The sequence below is a fragment of the Delphinapterus leucas genome, chromosome 4, assembly GCF_059928025.1.
Source record: "Delphinapterus leucas isolate spDelLeu-1000000601 "Yukka" chromosome 4, BTC_Dleu_Yukka2, whole genome shotgun sequence".
Lineage (NCBI taxonomy): Eukaryota > Metazoa > Chordata > Mammalia > Artiodactyla > Monodontidae > Delphinapterus > Delphinapterus leucas.
In genome coordinates, this window is record NC_143132.1 from 71,038,801 (window position 1) to 71,056,935 (window position 18,135).

An 18,135-nucleotide genomic window follows, 5' to 3' on the forward strand; every position below is an offset into this window, starting at 1 on the left:
AGCCCGTGCGCCTAGAGCCCATGCTCCACAACAAGAGAAGCCATCGCAATGAGAAGCCCATGCACCACAACAAAGAGTAGCCCCCGCTCACTACAACTAGAGAAAGCCCGCAAGCAGCAACGAAGACCCAATGCAGCCAAAATGAAAGAAAGAAAGAAAGAAAGGAGGGAGGGAGGGAGGGAGGGAAGGAAGGAAGGAAGAAAGAAAACAGTTGGCATTTATATTTCATACCCAAAGATGAGAAAAATTAAAGCAATGAAACTACTACAATAAACTGTGGGCTTTTAAGGGTAATAACTATGCAAAATTCACAAACTGTTTTTCTAGATTCTTCCTGACAGACCAATATTAAAATTCAATGAGTTTCCTTAGACTTGGCTATGGACAAGAAAACTTTTCTTGGCATCAGCTCTGGTCCATTATTCACCTTACTCTGAGTTCTACCAGAAATTAATAAACAAAATAAAACAAAACCTTTAAATTTAGAAAAGACTTTTAGTAATCATTTTGTCTTACCTGCAAAACTAGTGAATTAAACACTTCTACATAAGCCATGGTCTCTTACATGAGTCTAGCGATGGGGAACACATTACTATAAAATGTACACTTGTCATTATTGGATTTTTAAAAAATTTTTATTGTTTTATTTATTTATTTTTTTTGCAGTACGCAGGCCTCTCACTGTTGTGGCTCTTCTGTTGCAGAGCACAGGCTCCGGACGCGCAGGCTCAGCGGCCATGGCTCACGGGCCTAGCCGCTCTGTGGCATGTGGGATATTCCCGGACCGGGACACGAACCCAAATATTTTTTATTGTTATACATTCCTTCTTATGTTAAGCTCAAAATGCTTCCTGGTAGTCTGGGCCTAGCTCAAGTCTGCTATTGGAGCTGATAAGAAACTTCTACATGATAAGCCTAACCTATATTTGAAGAAAGTTATAATGAATGGCTCCAATGATCTGTTTTCCAGCCTAAGTACCCCCCACATCACTCTTTTTTACTTAAACAATGCAAAGATTCTAGTCACTTCTCACTATCCTCTGTGTAGCCATTTAAGTTTTTCATGCATCCTTAAAATGTGGTCTCTGGAAGTGAACAAAGAGTTTCACTGTGGTACAAAAGGCAACAAATTGTCAATTGCATATTCTGTTATTGAGATTAAAGATTAATGTCGGTATTTTGTGGCCAATCTAAATCCCCAAATCTATTTCATCTGAACTGCTGGTAAACTATTCTACTTTGACAAACTGAAAAGCTCATGGTTAAGCTGGACTATTTTCAGAAATAAAGCTATATAAGTGATAATTCAAGAAAGCCTACTAAGCTAAAGTTCTCACTAAGTAGATAATGAGTTTTAGTCTGAAGACACGTAGGACATGTACCTCTTTAATAAAATATTTGGTTTTCCAAGGTGTGCCTGTTTCAGTACGATGCCTTTCTTCAGTCCTCTGGCGTTCTTCCAGGGTACGTTTATGCTCTGTGGCCTTATCAATATCAGATTCCCTCAGAGAGTCTGTCACATTTCTCCACAATCGCCTGAAATCCGAAAACCACACATTTTACATTCTTCAAAAAAGATAATTAAACAGAACTGATACCCTCAAAATTAACAGTAATTTTAATAAATTACATTTCCTGAATCAGATCTAGAATTTCATGCCTATGAGTTACAAGAATGCTGACACTATGTTGCTGATGTTAATGTCCAAGATGCTGCTGCTTCTGCTTCTTTTTAAATTAAAAGTAATTTATATTTTCCCAAGTTATATAACCAAGATTTTTATTTTTAAGAAACTTAGGAAACAATAAGCAAAAGGAGAAATAAATTTTTTTAAAATAAATTTATTTATTTATTTTTGGCCGTGCTGGGTCTTCGTTTCTGTGCGAGGGCTTTCTCCAGTTGCGGCGAGCGGGGGCCACTCTTAATCGCAGTGAGCGGGGCTCTCACTGTCGCGGCCTCTCCCGTTGCGGAGCACAGGCTCCAGACGCGCAGGCTCAGTAGTTGTGGCTCATGGGCTTAGTGGTTCCGCGGCATGTGGGATCTTCCCAGACCAGGGCTCAAACCTGTGTCCCCTGCATTGGCAGGCAGATTACCAACCACTGCGCCACCAGGGAAGCCCGAGAAATAAATTTTTAAAAAGCTGAAATAGAAGAGACCACTTGTGCTTCTGGACGTGATTAAATAATGGGCACCAGATTTACCCTCCTGCTTTTAATCAACTATAGAACCAGACAAAATATAATGAAACAATGGTTTTCAGATGTCGGACAAAAGGCAGCAGAGGACAGTGACTCCTGAGAGCAGGCAAACAAATGAGGGGGTCCTATGAGTGCTCCAACTGACGAGTTAGAGAGCTTGCAGGCACAGCATGGGGGCAGGGCGGGGGGAGCTCAACAAACTCCAAGCCAAAGAAATCTGCCAAGACAATTCTCTGGGGAAAGTATAGTCTGTTCAACAAATGGTGCTGGGACAGCTGGATATCCACATGCAAAAAGGTGACTTTAGGCTCTCACCTCACAATAAAACTTAGAAGATAAAAAAACACTGATAATCTCACCTCATCAAATAAAAACTGATTACTGAAATAAACACCATTAAGAAAATGAAAAGATGAGCAAGAGACCAGGAGATAATATTTACGAAACACATACCCAATAAAGGATCTGTGTCCAGAATTTACAAAGAACTCCTATAACACAATAAGACAACAAACAATTCAATTTAAAAAATGGGTGAAATTTATAAGCAAACATTTTAACAAAGAAGATATACAAATGGCTAATTAGAACATAAAAACATGCTCAACATCATTAGCCATTAGGGAAATGCAAATTAAAATCACAATGAGATACTATATCACACCAGCTAGAATGGGCATACTAAATAAGACAGGCAATAACAAATGTTGATGAAGATGAAGAGAACTGGAACCTTCATAGGTTTCTGGCAGGAATGTAAAATGGTGCAGCCAGTTTTGAAAATAGTTTGGCACTTTCTTGAAAAGTTAGACATAAAACTACCACCAACCAGGAATTCCACTCGTAGATATTTACCCAAGAGAAGTGAAAACATGTCCACACAAAGATCTGCACAAGAATGTTCACTGCAGTATTAATCATCATAGTCCAATACTGCAAATGTCCATCAGTTGGTGAAGGGATATAGACAAAATGTAGTATCACATAATGGAGTACTATTCAGTAATAAAAAGGAATGAAATATTGATACATGTTGTACCATGAATGAACCTCAAAAACGTGCTAAGTGAAAAAAGCTAGGCATAAGAGATCACATACTGTATGATTCCATTTATCTGAAATGTCCAGACAAAGTAAAATTATAGAGATAGAAAGTAGGTTCCCTGGGACTGGGGGCAGGAACAGGGATTAACTATCAATGGGCATGAAGGATCTTATAGGAGGATCAAAGGATTCTAAAACTAATTAACGGTAAAAACTGTACCACTAAGGAAAGCTACCAAAATCACTGAATTGTACACTTAAAACAGGTGAATTTTATGATATGTAAAATATATCTCAATAATATTTTTAAGTGGCAATTTTAATATTAAAGTAGAATTCAAAGCAAGAACTATGACCACGGATGGAGGATCATCTCGTAATGGCCAAGGGCTGGGGGCAATGCAGCAAGAGGATGTGCAATCTTTTCAGGGTCAGCATTCTGGAGAAACAGAGTGTGGTTCCTATTTACCAGGAAGCTTGAGGATGTTTCCAACAACTGTGTTACCATTCCTGAGAAAAGGACATATAATCTTAAATGTGTATGGCCCAAACAACAGAGGTCCAAATAACATGACACAAAAACTTATCGAACTATAAAGAGAAATATTCCATTAAAATTGGTAATTTCAGTAACTGATCTCAATACCTCTTCTCAACTGATAGAGTGCACAGAAAATCAGTAAAGATACAGAGGACTAGAAAAATACGATTAATCCACTTGATCTAATTGACATTTACAGAATAGTCTCACCTAACATCAACAGAATACACATTCCTGTCGAGTACACACAAAACATTTACCAAGATAGAATGCATTCAGTGCTATAAAACAAATCTCAATAAATTTAAAGGATTAAAACCACACAAAGCACATTCTTTTACCAAAATGAAATTAAATTAGAAATGAATCCTGAGAAGGTATCTGGAAAAGCTCCAAATATTTGGAAATTAAACACATTACTAAATAAGTTCAAGTCCAAAAAAAAAAAAAGAGAAAGAAAAACCCACAAGGGAAATCAGAAAACACATATCAAAAAGTTCAAAAGGTAGAGGCCAGATCAAGATGGCAGAATAGAAGGACATGGAGGTCACCCCCCCCGACAAAGACATCAAAAATACACCTATATGTGGAAAAATTCTCACAAAATACCTGCTGAATGCTGGCAGAGATCTCATACAACCAAAGCTGCAAAAAAAGATCACTAAGTAGTTGGGATTGACATGTATACACTGATGTGTATAAAACTGATGACTAATAAGAACCTGCTGTATAAAAAAATAAAATTAAATTTAAAAATTAAAAAAAAAAAGATCACTAAGTAACTGGGCAGGACGAAAGAAGAAAAAAAAAAAAAGGAATCAGGACAAGACCTGTGCCCCTGGGAGGGAGTTGTGAAAGAGGAAATGTTCCCTCACCCTGGGAAACTTCTTCACTGGCAGGGAGATCAGCCGGGATGGAAAGAGAGTTTCAGAGGCTTGAAGGAGAGTGCAGTAGCCAGCTTGTGGCATGCAGAACAGAGAGAGACCTGCACAGAAGGTCCTGGCCAACTCCATGCACTCCCTAGCCCAAGACGCATGTCTGCTGGTGTGTGCAGGGGCTGGGTGCTGAAACTCAGGCTTCAGAGGACAGACTGGGGGAGCAGATTGGGGATGGCTACACAGAGACAGCATGAAGGGGCAGGAGTGAGGCCCAAGCCACAACCAGGGGTGTGCAGAGGAAAGAGCCTGGGTCTGCCACTGAAGCCCCATTGTTAACATATGCTTGCAAAGGAAGGGGTGGGGCCTGTCATAGCAGCCTCATCCTCAGTGTGCTCACAGCAGGATGGATCTGCCTCTATGAGTTCTGGGAGCACATAACCACACAAGGAGGTGGGGCTGAAATCCGAGCCAATCCCCAGGGACTGCATGACTTCAGAAGCAGGGCTGAGATCTGAGCGTCCCAGCAGCTGTGCGATCTGCAGATTTACGTGCTATGGGTGGCTTTGTAAACTCAGTGCCTGTGAGACATCTGAGAAGATTACTGGTGCATCCATGGCCAGGGTGGGTCTGGTGACAGCAGCTGCAGGCTCTGCAGGTACACACCAGGGGTGGGGCCAGGGATCTGGGCTGACTCAGTAGCTCCCATGGTGGGTCTAGGTGTGCGACTATGGCAGTGCTGGTGCCTGACTTCAGCAGTTCTGCACCAATGGATCTGTGCTAGTGGCTTTGTGAGCACAGAGCCTGAGGGACCGACTGGCCTGGATGGCCGACTGCCTGAATTCCCATGGTTGAGGCAGGGCTTGAGGGCAGTGCCAAAAACAGTGTACTCTGTGAGCCTGCACAATGGGTGACAGGCAACACCACAGAGCTCACTTCCTAGGGGACAGCTCCAACGGAGGAATACTCAGTGGCTCCTCTCCCAGAGGACGCGCTCCAGTCCTTCCTACCTCATACCACAGATCAGAAACAGATCTGGGGGTGTCTGCTCCACCTATTGGGGAGCAGGCCCTGCCCCCAACAGGGCTGTGACAAAGAGGAGACCCTGCTCAACATCCATTGCAGGCTCTGGTCACCACAACAATCACACACCCCATCAATGGGAAACAGCCAACACACGCTGAGGAAAGATGTGGCAGTCATACATACTAAAGACAGCCCTTATCCCAAAAATATTAGACTCACAGAGGCTACACCAGGACACTCCCACAGAAAAACAGCCCTTCAAGACCACAGTTGATTAACTGTTTCTTCTAAACTCACAGTCAGAGAAATACAAGTAAAATGAAGAAGCAGAGGAACCACTCTCAATTAAAAGATCAAGGGAATTCCCCTAAAGATGACCGACATCTCCAGTATACCCGATTCTGAGTTCAAAAAGGAGAGAATGAAAATACTGAAGGAATTAAGAAAGGCTATAGATAGAAGTGCAGATTACTGTAAAAAGGAACTAGAAACTATTAAAGAGGTACCAATTAAAATTAGAAAACTCAAAAAAAAATTAGAAAACTCATTTGCCAAGACAAAAGCTGAGCTTAAAGGCAATAAATAGCAAACTGGATAACTCAGAAGAACGAATAAGTGATCTGGAGGGTAGAATAATGGAAATCACCCAATCAGAACAGCAGACAGAAAGACAAATTAAAAAAAAAAATGAAAGCAATATACGAGACCTAAGGGATAATATAAATCATGCCAGTCTACGTGTAATAAGGATCCCAGAAGGAGAAGAAAGAGAAAAGGGGATCAAAAATGTACTTGAAGAAATTATGGGACTTCCCTGTTGGCGCAGTGGTTGAGAGTCTGCCTGCCGATGCAGGGGATGTGGGTTCGTGCCCCGATCTGGGAAGATCCCACATGCTGTGGAGCGGCTGGGCCCGTGAGCCATGGCCGCTAAGCCTGCGCGTCCAGAGCCTGTGCTCCGCAACGGGAGAGGCCACAACAGTGAGAGGCCTGCGTACAGCAAAAAAAAAAAAAAAGAAAAAAAAAGAAATTATGGCTGAAAACTTCCCTAATCTAAAGAAGGAAACAGTTGTTGAGGTACAGGAAGCACAGAGGGTCCCAAACAAGATGAACCCAATCAGACCTACACCAAGACATATTATAATTAAAATGGGAAAAGTTAAAGAGAGGATTCTAAAGGCAGCAAGAGAAAAACAAACAGTTAATTAACAAGGGAACCTCCATAAGGCTATCAGCTGATTTCTTTACAGAAACACTGTGCGCCAGAAGACAGTAGCAAGATATATTCAAAGTCTTGAAAGGGAACAAGGTGCAACCTAGGATACTCTACCCAGAAAGATTATCATTTAGAATAGAAGGAGAGATAAAGAATTTCTTAGACAATCAAAAACAAAAAGAATACAGTAATACTAAACCTATCCTAAAAGAACTATTGACAGATCGTCTCCAAATAGAAAAGCAGCAAGAATCTACAGTAAAGAGAAAATCACAATTGGAAAGTAAATCACTTAAATAAGCCAGTACACAGATTAAAAAGATTTTTTTTTGGAAAGCGATGATAACTACAATGAACAGCAAAAGGATAAACATGAAGATGTAAAAGAGGACATCAAAATCATAATATATGGGAGAGGAGAGTAAGAAAATGCAGATTTTTTATTTTTAAGGACTGTGTTTGGGCCTATATGACTACCAGTCTAAAGCAAGTAGATATAGTAATAGGCTAACATACTTCAAAACCAGGGTAACCACAAATCAAAAACATACAATATATTCACAAAAGCCAAAAAGAACACAAGCATAATACAAAAGAAAACCACGAAACCACAAAAATAAAAAGGAACAAAGAAGAAATACAACATCAACTGGAACACAAGGTTCAAAATGGCAATAAATACATATCTATCAATAATTATCTTGAATGTTAATGGACTAAATGCTCCAATTAAAAGACACAATGCGGATTTTGCTGTTGATCCAGTGGTTAAGACTCCGAACTCCCACTGCAGAGTGTGCGGGTTCAATCCCTGGTTAGGGAACTAATATCCCACAGGCTGCACAGTGCAGGAAAAATTTTAAAAAAAGGACAGAGTGGGAAAAAAAAAAAGACAGAGTGGCAGATTGGATAAAAAAACAAGAGCCTATAATATGCTGCCTACAAGAGACCCCCTTTAGGGCAAAGGACACACATAGATTGAAAGTGAGGGGATGGAAAAAATAATTCATGCAAATGGAAATGACAAGAAAGCGGGGAGAGCAATACTCAGACAAAAAAGACTCGGACTTCCCTGGTGGCGCAGTGGTTAAGAATCCGCCTGCCAATGCAGGGAACATGGGTTCAAGCCCTGGTCCAGGAAGATCCCACATGCCGCGGAGCAACTAAGCCCGTGAACCACAACTACTGAGCCTACGCTCTACAGCCTGCGAGCCACAACTACTGAGCCCATGGGCCACAACTACTGAAGCCCATGTGCCTAGAGCCCATGCTCCACAGCAAGAGAAGCCACCACAATGAGAAGCCTGCACACCACAATGAAGAGTAGCCCCTGCTCACCACAACTAGAGAAAGCCCACACACAGCAACGGAGACCCAATGCAACCAAAAATAAATAAATAGATAAGTAAATTTATTTTAAAAAAAAGAAGACTTTAAAACAAAGGCCATAAAAAAACAAAAAGAAGGACACTACATAATGGTAAAATGATCAATACAAGAAGAGGATATTAAACTTGTTAACATATATGCACGTGATATAGGAGCACCTAAATACAAAAAACAAATATTAACAGAAATAAAGGGAGAAACTGATGGGAATACAATAATAGTAGGAGACTTTAACACCTCACTCACATCAGTGGACAGATCTTCCAGACAGAAAATTAATAACATAACAGAGATCCTAAATGATACAATAGAACAGTTAGACTTAATTGATATTTTCATCCAAAAAAACCCAGAATACATATTCTTTTCAAGTGCACATGGAACATTCTCTAGGATTGACCACATACTAGGAAACAAAACAAACCTCAACAAATTTGAGTAAAGAAATTATTTGAAGGACTTCCCTTGTGGCACAGTGGTTAAGAATCTGCCTACGAATGCAGAGGACATGGGTTCGAGCCCTGGTCCGGGAAGATCCCACATGCCGCAGAGCAACTAAGCCTGTGTGCCACAACTACTGAGCCTGCGCTCTAGAACCCATGAGCCACAACTACGGAGCCCATGGGCCAGAACTACTGAAGCCCATGCACCTAGAGCCTGTGCTGTGCAACAAGAGAAGCCTGCACACTGCAACAAAGAGTAGCCCCAGCTTGCCGTAACTAGAGAAAGCCCACGTGCAGCAAGGAAGATCCAACGCAGCCAAAAAATAAATAAATAAATAAATTTACAAGCAAATAAATAAATAATTTCAAGCATGTTTTCTCACCACAACATCATGAAACTAGAAATCAACCACAGAAAGAGAAATGAGAAAAAACAAGAGGTTACATGGAGATTAAATAACATGCTACTAAGAAACCAGTAAGTCAGGGCAGGGTCAAAGATGGTGGCAGGGGAGGATGCAGAGTTCGCATCTCCCCACAACTAGGGTGCCTGGCAGATGCTGGTGGGGGACCTCAACACCCAAGGACACGGGAGGAACCCGAGTGACCAGGTAGGATGAGGGGAGGAGTAAGGGGGGAGGAACAGTAGAGTCTAGACAGCACCAGGCACCTGAGGGGTGGCTGGGATTGTGGAGGGGTTCCCACTCCTGAAAGGACACTCGGGGGCTCGGAGGATCAGTCAGGGGAGCATGCCTAGCATGCTGCCCAATCAGGCCCTGGGAAGCCTGCAGGGCTCCCAGGCCTGGTCCTCTGCCCTCCAAGGCCCCTTCTGGCTGCGGGGGTCCTGGGGCGTAGGAGAGAGGGAGGAGGGGGGAAGAGGAGAGGCAGATGTGGGGGACCATCTGGGGCCAGGGGATTAGGGGAGGGGCCATGGGAGTTTCCCTGCCCACTTGGCCCTGGGAAGCCTGTTGGGCTTCCGGGTCTGGTCCCCTGCCTTCCAGGGTCCCCTCTGGCTGCGTGGGTCGCAGGGATATAGGAGGGAGGGAGGGGGGAGAAGAAGAAGAGATGCCAATGAGAAGGGGGCCACTGGGATTGGAGGATCGGGGAAAACACGCCTAGCATTTCCCCCACCCACTTGGGCCCAGTGAGCCTGCTGGGACCCTAGACCTGGTCCTCTGTCCTCCAAGGCCAGAGGCACGCCTAAGCCCCACCCCCATCCCCTCAGGGCCTTTTCCTAAGCACAGGTGCCACCTACCACCTAAACCCCACCCCTGCCTAAGCCCCACCCCCCCACCCCCCACCCCCCGCCCAGCCAAGGCCTTCTTAGGCTTTTTTTTCTCCTCTATTTTTTTTTTTACTATTGTGGTTCTTTTTTACATTCAGTTCATTGTTTCATCTGTATTTTTATTTTTTTATTCTTTCTAACATCTGTTAGTTTTCTAATCTAATTTTATTTTTTACTCTTTGTTATTGTTCTGCTCCATTTTTTCTTTTCTGTTTTTTTCTTTTCTTTTTCTTTTTTTTTTTTTTGGCACCCCACATGGCTTGCAGGATCTTGGTTCATGAGCTGGGGGTTGGGACAGAGCTCCTGTGGTGGGAGCTCTGAGTCCAAACCACTGGAATAACAAAGAACCTCAGACCCCAGGGAATATGCATCGGAGTGAGGTCCCCCAGAGGTCCTCATCTCGACACCAAGACACAGCTGTACCCAACAGCATACAAACTCCAGTGCTGGAAGCCTCAGACCAAACAACCAGTAAGACAGGAACACAATCCCACCCATCAAAAACAACAACAAAAAAAGAAAAGAGACAACAAAAAAATATGTCACAGATGAAGGAGCAAGGTAAAAACCTACAAGACCAAATAAATGAAGAGGAAATAGGCAACCTACCTGAAAAAGAATTCAGAGTAATGATAGTAAAGATGATCCAGATCTCGGAAATAGAATGGAGGCACAGACTGAGAAAGTACAAGAAATGTTTAACAAAGATCTAGAAGAACTAAAGAACAAACAAACAGAAATGAACAACACAATAACTGAAATGAAAAATACACTAGAAGAAGACAATAACAGAATAACTAAGGCAGAAGAATGAATAAGTGAGCTGGAAGACAGAAGGGTGGAAATAACTGCCGAGGAGCAGAAAAAAAGAAAAAAGAATGAAAAGAATTGAAGACAATCTCAGAGACCTCTGGGACAACACTAAACGCACCAACATTTGAAATATAGGGGTCCCAGAAGAAGAAAAGATAAAGAAAGGGTCTGAGAAAATATTTGAAGAGATTATAGTGGAAAACTTCCCTAACATGGCAAAGGAAATAGTCACCCAAGTTCAGGAAGCGCAGAGAGTCCCATACAGGATAAACCCTAGGAGAAACACACCAAGTCACATATTAATCAAACTAACAAAAATTAAATTCAAAGAAAAAATATTAAAAGCAGCAAGGGAAAAGCAAAAAATAACATACAAAGGAACCCCATAAGGTTATCAGCTGATTTTTCAGCAGAAACTCTGCAGGCCAGAAGGGAGGGGCAGGATATAATTAAAGTGAGGAAAGAGGGGCTTCCCTGGTGGCACAGTGGTTAAGAATCCGCCTGCCAATACAAGGGACACAGGATTGAGCTCTGGTCCAGGAAGATCCCACATGCCGTGGTGCAACTAAGCCCATGCGCCACAACTACTAAGCTTGCGCTCTAGAGCCTGCAAGCCACAACTACTGAAGCCTGCACACCTAGAGACCATGCTCCACAACAAGAGAAGGCACCACAATGAGAAGCCTGCACACCGCAATGAAGAGTAGCCCCTACTCACTGCAACTAGAGAAAGCCCGCGCGGAGCAACAAAGACCCAACTCAGCCATAGACAAACAAACAAACAAACAAACAAATAAATAAATAAAACTAAAAACTGATGAAAGAGAAAAACATACAAGCAAGATTACTCTACCCAGCAAGGATCTCATTCAGATTCAACAGAGAAATCAAAAGCTTTTCAGACAAGCAAAAGCTAAGAGAATTCAGCACCACCAAAACAGCTTTACAACAAATGTTAAAGGAAATTCTCTAGGCAAGAAACACAAGAGAAGAAAAAGACCCATAAAAGCAAACCCAAAACAATTAAGAAAATGACAATAGGAACATACATGTCAATTATAACCTTGAATGTAAAAAGATTAAGCGCTCAAACCAAGACACAGACTGGCTAAATGGATATAAAAACAAGACCCATATACATGCTGTCTACAATAGACACGCTTCAGACCTAGGGACACATACAGACTGAAAGCGAAGGAATAGAAAAAGGTATTCCATGCAAATGGAAATCAAAATAAAGGGGGAATAGCGATACTCATATCAGATAAAATAGACTTGAAAATAAAGACAGCTACAAGAGATAAGGAAGGACACTACATAATGATCAAGGGATCAATCCAAGAAGATTATATAATTATAATAATAAATATTTATATTATAAATAATATTTATGCACCCAACAAAGGAGCACCTCAATACATAAGGCAAATGCTAACAACCATAAAAGGGGAAATCAACAGTAACACAATAAGAGTAGGTGACTTTAACACCCCACTTACACCAATGGACAGATCATTCAAACAGAAAATAAATAAGGAAACACAAGCTTTAAATGACATAATAGACCAGATAGATTTAATGTATATTTATAGGACACTTCACCTAAAAGTGGCAGAATACACTTTCTTCTCAAGTGCACACAGAACATTCTCCAGGCTAGATCACATCATGGGTCATAACTCAAGCCTTGGAAAATTTAAGAAAACTGAAATCATTCCAAGCATCTTTTCTGACCACAATGCTATGAGACTGGAAATCAATTACAGGAAAAAAAACTGTAAAAAACACAAATACATGGAGGCTAAACAGTGTACTACTACATAACCAAGGGATCACTGAAGAAATCAAAGAAGAAATTAAAACATACATAGAAACAAATGACAATGAAAACAGGACGACCCAAAACCTATGAAACACAGCAAAAGCAGTTCTAAGAGGGAAGTTTATAGCAATTCAATCTCATCTCAATAAGCAAGAAAAATCTCAAATAAACAATCTAACCTTACACCTAAAACAACTGGAGAAAGAAGGACAAAGAAAACCCAAAGTCAGTAGAAGGAATGATATCATAAAGATCAGAGTAGAAATAAATGAAATAGAAATGAAGAAAACAATAGCAAAGATCAATACAACTAAAAGTTGGTTCTTTGAGAAGATAAACAAAATTGATAAACCTTTAGCCAGACTCATCAAGAAAAAAAGAGAGTGGATGCAAATTGATAGAATTAGAAAGGAAAAAGGAGAAATCACAACAGACACCACAGAAATACAAAGGATTATAAGAGACTACTACAAACAACTATATGCCAATAAAATGGACAACCACGAAGAAATGGACAAATTCTTAGAAAGGTACAATTTTCTAAGACTGAACCAGGAAGAATTAGAAATGTAAACAGACCAATCACAAGTAATTAAATTGATACTGTATTAAAAATCTTCCAACAAACAAAAGTCCAGGACCAGATGGCTTCACAGGCGAATTCTATCAAACATTTAGAGAAGAGCTAACAGCAATCCTTCTCAAGCTCTTCCAAAAAACTGAAGAAGGAGGAACACTCCCAAATTCGTTCTATGAAGCCACCATCACCCTCATAGCAAAACCAGACAAAGATATTACAAAAAAAGAAAATTACAGACCAATATCACTGATGAACATAGATGCAAAAATTCTCAACAAAATACTAGCAAACAGAATCCAACAACACATTAAAAGGATCATACACCATGATCAAGTGGGATTTATCCCAGGAATGCAAGGATTCTTCAGTATACACAAATCAATCAATGTGAAACACCATATTAACAAATTAAGGAATAAAAACCATATGATCACCTCAATAGATGCAGAAAAAGCTTTTCACACAAGTCAACACCAATTTACGATAAAAACTCTCCAGAAAATGGGCATAGAGGGAACCTACCTCAACATAATAAGGGCCATATATGACAAACCCACAGCAAACACCATACTCAATGGTGAAAAACCAAAACCATTTCCACTAAGATCAGGAACAGGACAAGGATGTCCACTCTCACAACTCTTATTCAACATAGTTTTGGAAGTCCTAGCCACGGCAATCAGAGAAGAAAAAGAAATAAAAGGAATACAAATTGGAAAAGAAGAAGTAAAACTGTCACTGTTTGCAGATGACATGATACTATGCATAGAAAATCCTAAGGATGCCACCAGAAAACTACTAGAACTAATCAATGAACTTGGTACGGTTGCAGGATGCAAAATTAATGCACAGAAATCTCTGGCATTCCTATACACTAACAATGAAAAATCAGAAAGAGAAATTAAGGAAACAATCCCATTTACCACTGCAAAAAGAATAAAATATTGAGGAATAAACCTACCTATGGAGGCAAAAGACTTGTACTTAGGAAACTATAAAACACTGATGAAAGAAATCAAAGGTGACATAAACAGATGGAGAAATATACCATGTCCTTGGATTGGAAGAATCAATATTGTGAAAATGACTATACTACCCAAAGCAAACTACAGGTTCAGTGCAATCCCTATCAAACTACCAATGGCATTTTTCACAGAACTAGAACAAAAAACTTTACAATTTGTATGGAAACACAAAAGACCCCAAATAGCCAAAGCAATTTTGAGAAAGAAAAACGGAGCTGGAGGAATCAGGCTACCTGACTTCAAACTATATTACAAAGCTACAGTAATCAAGACAATATGATATTGGCACAAAAACAGAAATATAGATCAATGGCACAGGATAGAAAGCCCAGAGATAAACCCATGCACATATGGTCACCTAATTTATGGCAATGAGGCAAGAACATACAATGGAGAAAAGACAGCCTCTTCAGTAAGTGATGTTGGGGGGACTTCCCTGGTGGCACAGTAGTTAAGAATCCGCCTGCCTATGCAGGGGACATGGGTTTGAGCCTTGGTCCGGGAGGATCCCACATGTCACGGAGCAACTAAGCCCGTGAGCCACAACTACTGAGCCTGCGTTCTAGAGCCCACGAGCCACAAGTACTGGGCCTGTGTGCTGCACCTACTGAAACCCGTGCGCCCAGAGCCCGTGCTCCACAACAAGACAAGCCACCACAATGAGAAGCCCGTGCACTGCAATGAAGAGTAGGCCCTGCTTGCCACAACTAGATAAAGCCCATGCACATAAACGAAGCCCCAACGCAGCCAAAAAAAAAAAAGTGGTGCTGGACAAGCTGGGCAGCTACATGTAAAAGAATGAAATTAGAACACCACCTAACACCACACACAAAAATAAACTCCAAATGGATTAAAAACCTAAATGTAAGACTGGACACTATAAAACTCTTAGAGGAAAACTACTCATTGACATAAACCACAGCAAGATCTTTTTTGACCCACCTCCTAATGAAAATAAAACCAAAAATAAACAAATGGGATCTAATTAAACTTAAAAGCTTTTGCAGGGCAAAGGAAACCATAAACAAGATGAAAAGACAGCCCTCAGAGTGGGAGAAAATATTTGCAAATAAAGCAATTGACAAAGGATTAATCTCCAAAATATACAAACAGCTCATGGAGCACAATATCAAAATAACAAACAACCCAATTAAAAAATGGGCAGAAGACCTAAATAGACATTTCACCAAAGAAGAAATACAGATGGCTAAGAAGCACATGGAAAGATGCTCAGCATCACTAATTATTAGAGAACTGTAAATCAAAACTACAACGAGGTATCACCTCACACTGGTCAGAATGCCCATCAAGAAAAAAATTTACAAACAGGACTTCCCTGGTGGAGCAGTGGTTAAAAATCTGCTTGCCAATGCAGGGGACATGGGTTCGATCCCTGGTCCGGGAATATCCCACATGCTGTGGAGCAATCAAGCCTGTGCACCACAACTACTGCACCTGAGCTCTAGAGCCCACAAGCCAAAACCACTGAGTGAAAATGTCACAACTACTGAAGCCCGCGCACCTAGAGCCCATGCTCCGCAACAAGAGAAGTCACTGCAATGAGAAGCCCGCACACTGCAACAAAGAGTAGCCCTTGCTCACCGCAACTAGAGAAAGCCCGCATGCAGCAACGAAGACCAAACGCAGCCAAAAATAAATAAATAAATTTCTTTTTAAAAAATCTACAAACAATAAATGCTGGAGAGGGTGTGGAGGAAAGTGAACCATTCTGCACTGTTGGTGGGATTATAAATTGATACAGCCATTATGGAGAACAGTATGGACGTTCCTTAAAAAACTAAAAATAGAACTACCATATGACCCAGCAATCCCACTACTGGACATATACCCATAGAAAACCATAATTCAAAGGGACACATGTACCCCAATGTTAACTGCAGCACTATTTACAATAACCAGGACATGGAAACAACCTAAATGTCCAACAGTAGATGAATGGATAAAGAAGATGTGCTACATATATACAGTAGAGTATTACTCAGCCATAAAGAGGAATGAAATTGGGTCATTTGTAGAGATGTGGGTGGACAAAGAGTCTGTCATAGAGAGTGAAGTAAGCCAGAAAGAAAAACAAATGTTGTATATTAACACATATATGTGGAATCTAGAAAAATGGTACAGATGAACCTATTTTTAGGGCAGGAATAGAGACGGAGCTGTAGAGAATGGACATGTGGACACAGTGGGGGAAGGGGAGGGTAGGATGAACTGGGAGATTAGGTTTGACATAAATACACTACCATGTGCAAAATAGCTAGCTAGTGGGAACCTGCTGTAAAGCACAGGGAGCTCAGCTCGGTGCTCTGTGATGACCTAGATGTGGAGGAAGCGGGGGACGGAGGTCCAAGAGGGAGGGGATATAGGTGTACATATAGCTGATTCACTTCATTGTACAGCAGAAACTAACAACATTGTAAAGCAATTTTACTCCAATAAAAGAGAAAAAGAAAAATGAAACCAATGGGTCAAAGATGAAATCAGAGAGGAAATTTAAAAACACCTTGAGACAAATGACAATAAAAACTCAACCATACAAAATCTATGGGACGCAGCAAAAGCAGTTCTTAGAGGTAAGTTCACAGTAATAGAGGCCTTCCTCAAAAAACAAGAAAAATCTCAAATAAATAACCTAACCTACTATCTAAAAGAATTAGAAAAAGAACAAACAAAACCTAAAATCAGCAGAAGGAAGGAAATAATAAAGGTCAGAGCAGAAATAAATAAAATAGAGATTAAAAAAACAATAGAGAAAAATCAATAAAACCAAGAGCTGGGTCTTTGAAAGGGCAAACAAAATCGACAATCCTCTGGCCGGGCTCACCAAGAAGAAAAGAGAGAGGACCCAAATAAACAAAATAAGAAATGAAAGAGGAGAAATAACAACTGATACCACAGAAATAAAAAAAACCATAAGAGAATACCATAAATAATTATATGCCAACAAATTGGACAACCTAGAAAAAACAGACAAGTTTCTTTTTTTTTTTATTCAAACAGAAAGTCACAAAAATTATAATCATCCTCATCAGTTCACTCAGTCCCATGTAATTAATTTTTTTTCATCTTGATCTTTTGTTAGCACTTTTATGAATTCATCAGTTTTCCATTAGAGTTCTGAAAATGCTTATTCATTCAGTTCAGCAGTATCAGACAAATTTCTAAAAACATTCAGCCCACCAAAACTGAATCGAGAAACAGATAATTTGAACACAGCAATCACTAGAAGTAAAATAGAGTCTGTAATTTTTTAAAAAAATCCCAGCAAACGAAAGTCCAGGGCCAGATGGCTTCACTGGGAAATTCCACCAAACATACAAAGAAGAACTTATACTGATCCTTCTCAAACTCTTCCAAAAGATGGAAGAGGAGGGAACAGTCCCAGTCATTCTATGAAGCCACCATCACCCTGATACCAAAACCAGACAAAAATAACAAAAAAGAAAATTACAAGCCAGGCCAGTATCTTTGATGAAGACCTAAACAGACATTTCTCCAAAGACAAACAGATGGCCAATAGGGACATGAAAAGATGCTCTACATCACTAATTATTAGAGAAATGAAAATCAAAACTACAATGAGGTATCACCTCACACCGGTCAGAATGGCCATCATCAAAAAGTCTACAAATAATAAATGTTGGAGAGGGTGTAGAGAAAAGGGAACCCTCTTATACTGTTGGTGGGAATGTAAACTGGTGCTGCAACTATGGAAAACAATATGAAGTTTTTTTTTTATGTGGACCATTTTTGAAGTCTTTATTGAATTTGTTACAATATTGCTTCTGTTTTATGTTTTGGTTTTTTGGCCCCAAGGCACATGGGACATTAGCTCCCTGACCAGGGATTGAACCTGTGCCCC

At 40.5% G+C, this 18,135-nt stretch overlaps 1 protein-coding gene across 4 annotated transcripts in view; it reads right to left on the reverse strand.

Moving 5' to 3' along the window:
* The window catches only part of OSBPL11 (oxysterol binding protein like 11), a 107,375-nt gene that overhangs the window by 12,514 nt on the left and 76,726 nt on the right, over positions 1 to 18,135 (reverse strand). For all 4 annotated transcript variants that reach the window (XR_016393004.1, XR_016393005.1, XM_089910621.1 and 1 more), the window contains one exon: positions 1,383 to 1,536. Coding sequence is in view for 2 of the 4 variants with exons in the window: in XM_089910621.1 (XP_089766747.1) it covers positions 1,383 to 1,536 (154 nt within the window). In the remaining 2 variants the exon portion in view is untranslated. The remainder of the gene's footprint in view (positions 1 to 1,382; positions 1,537 to 18,135) is intronic.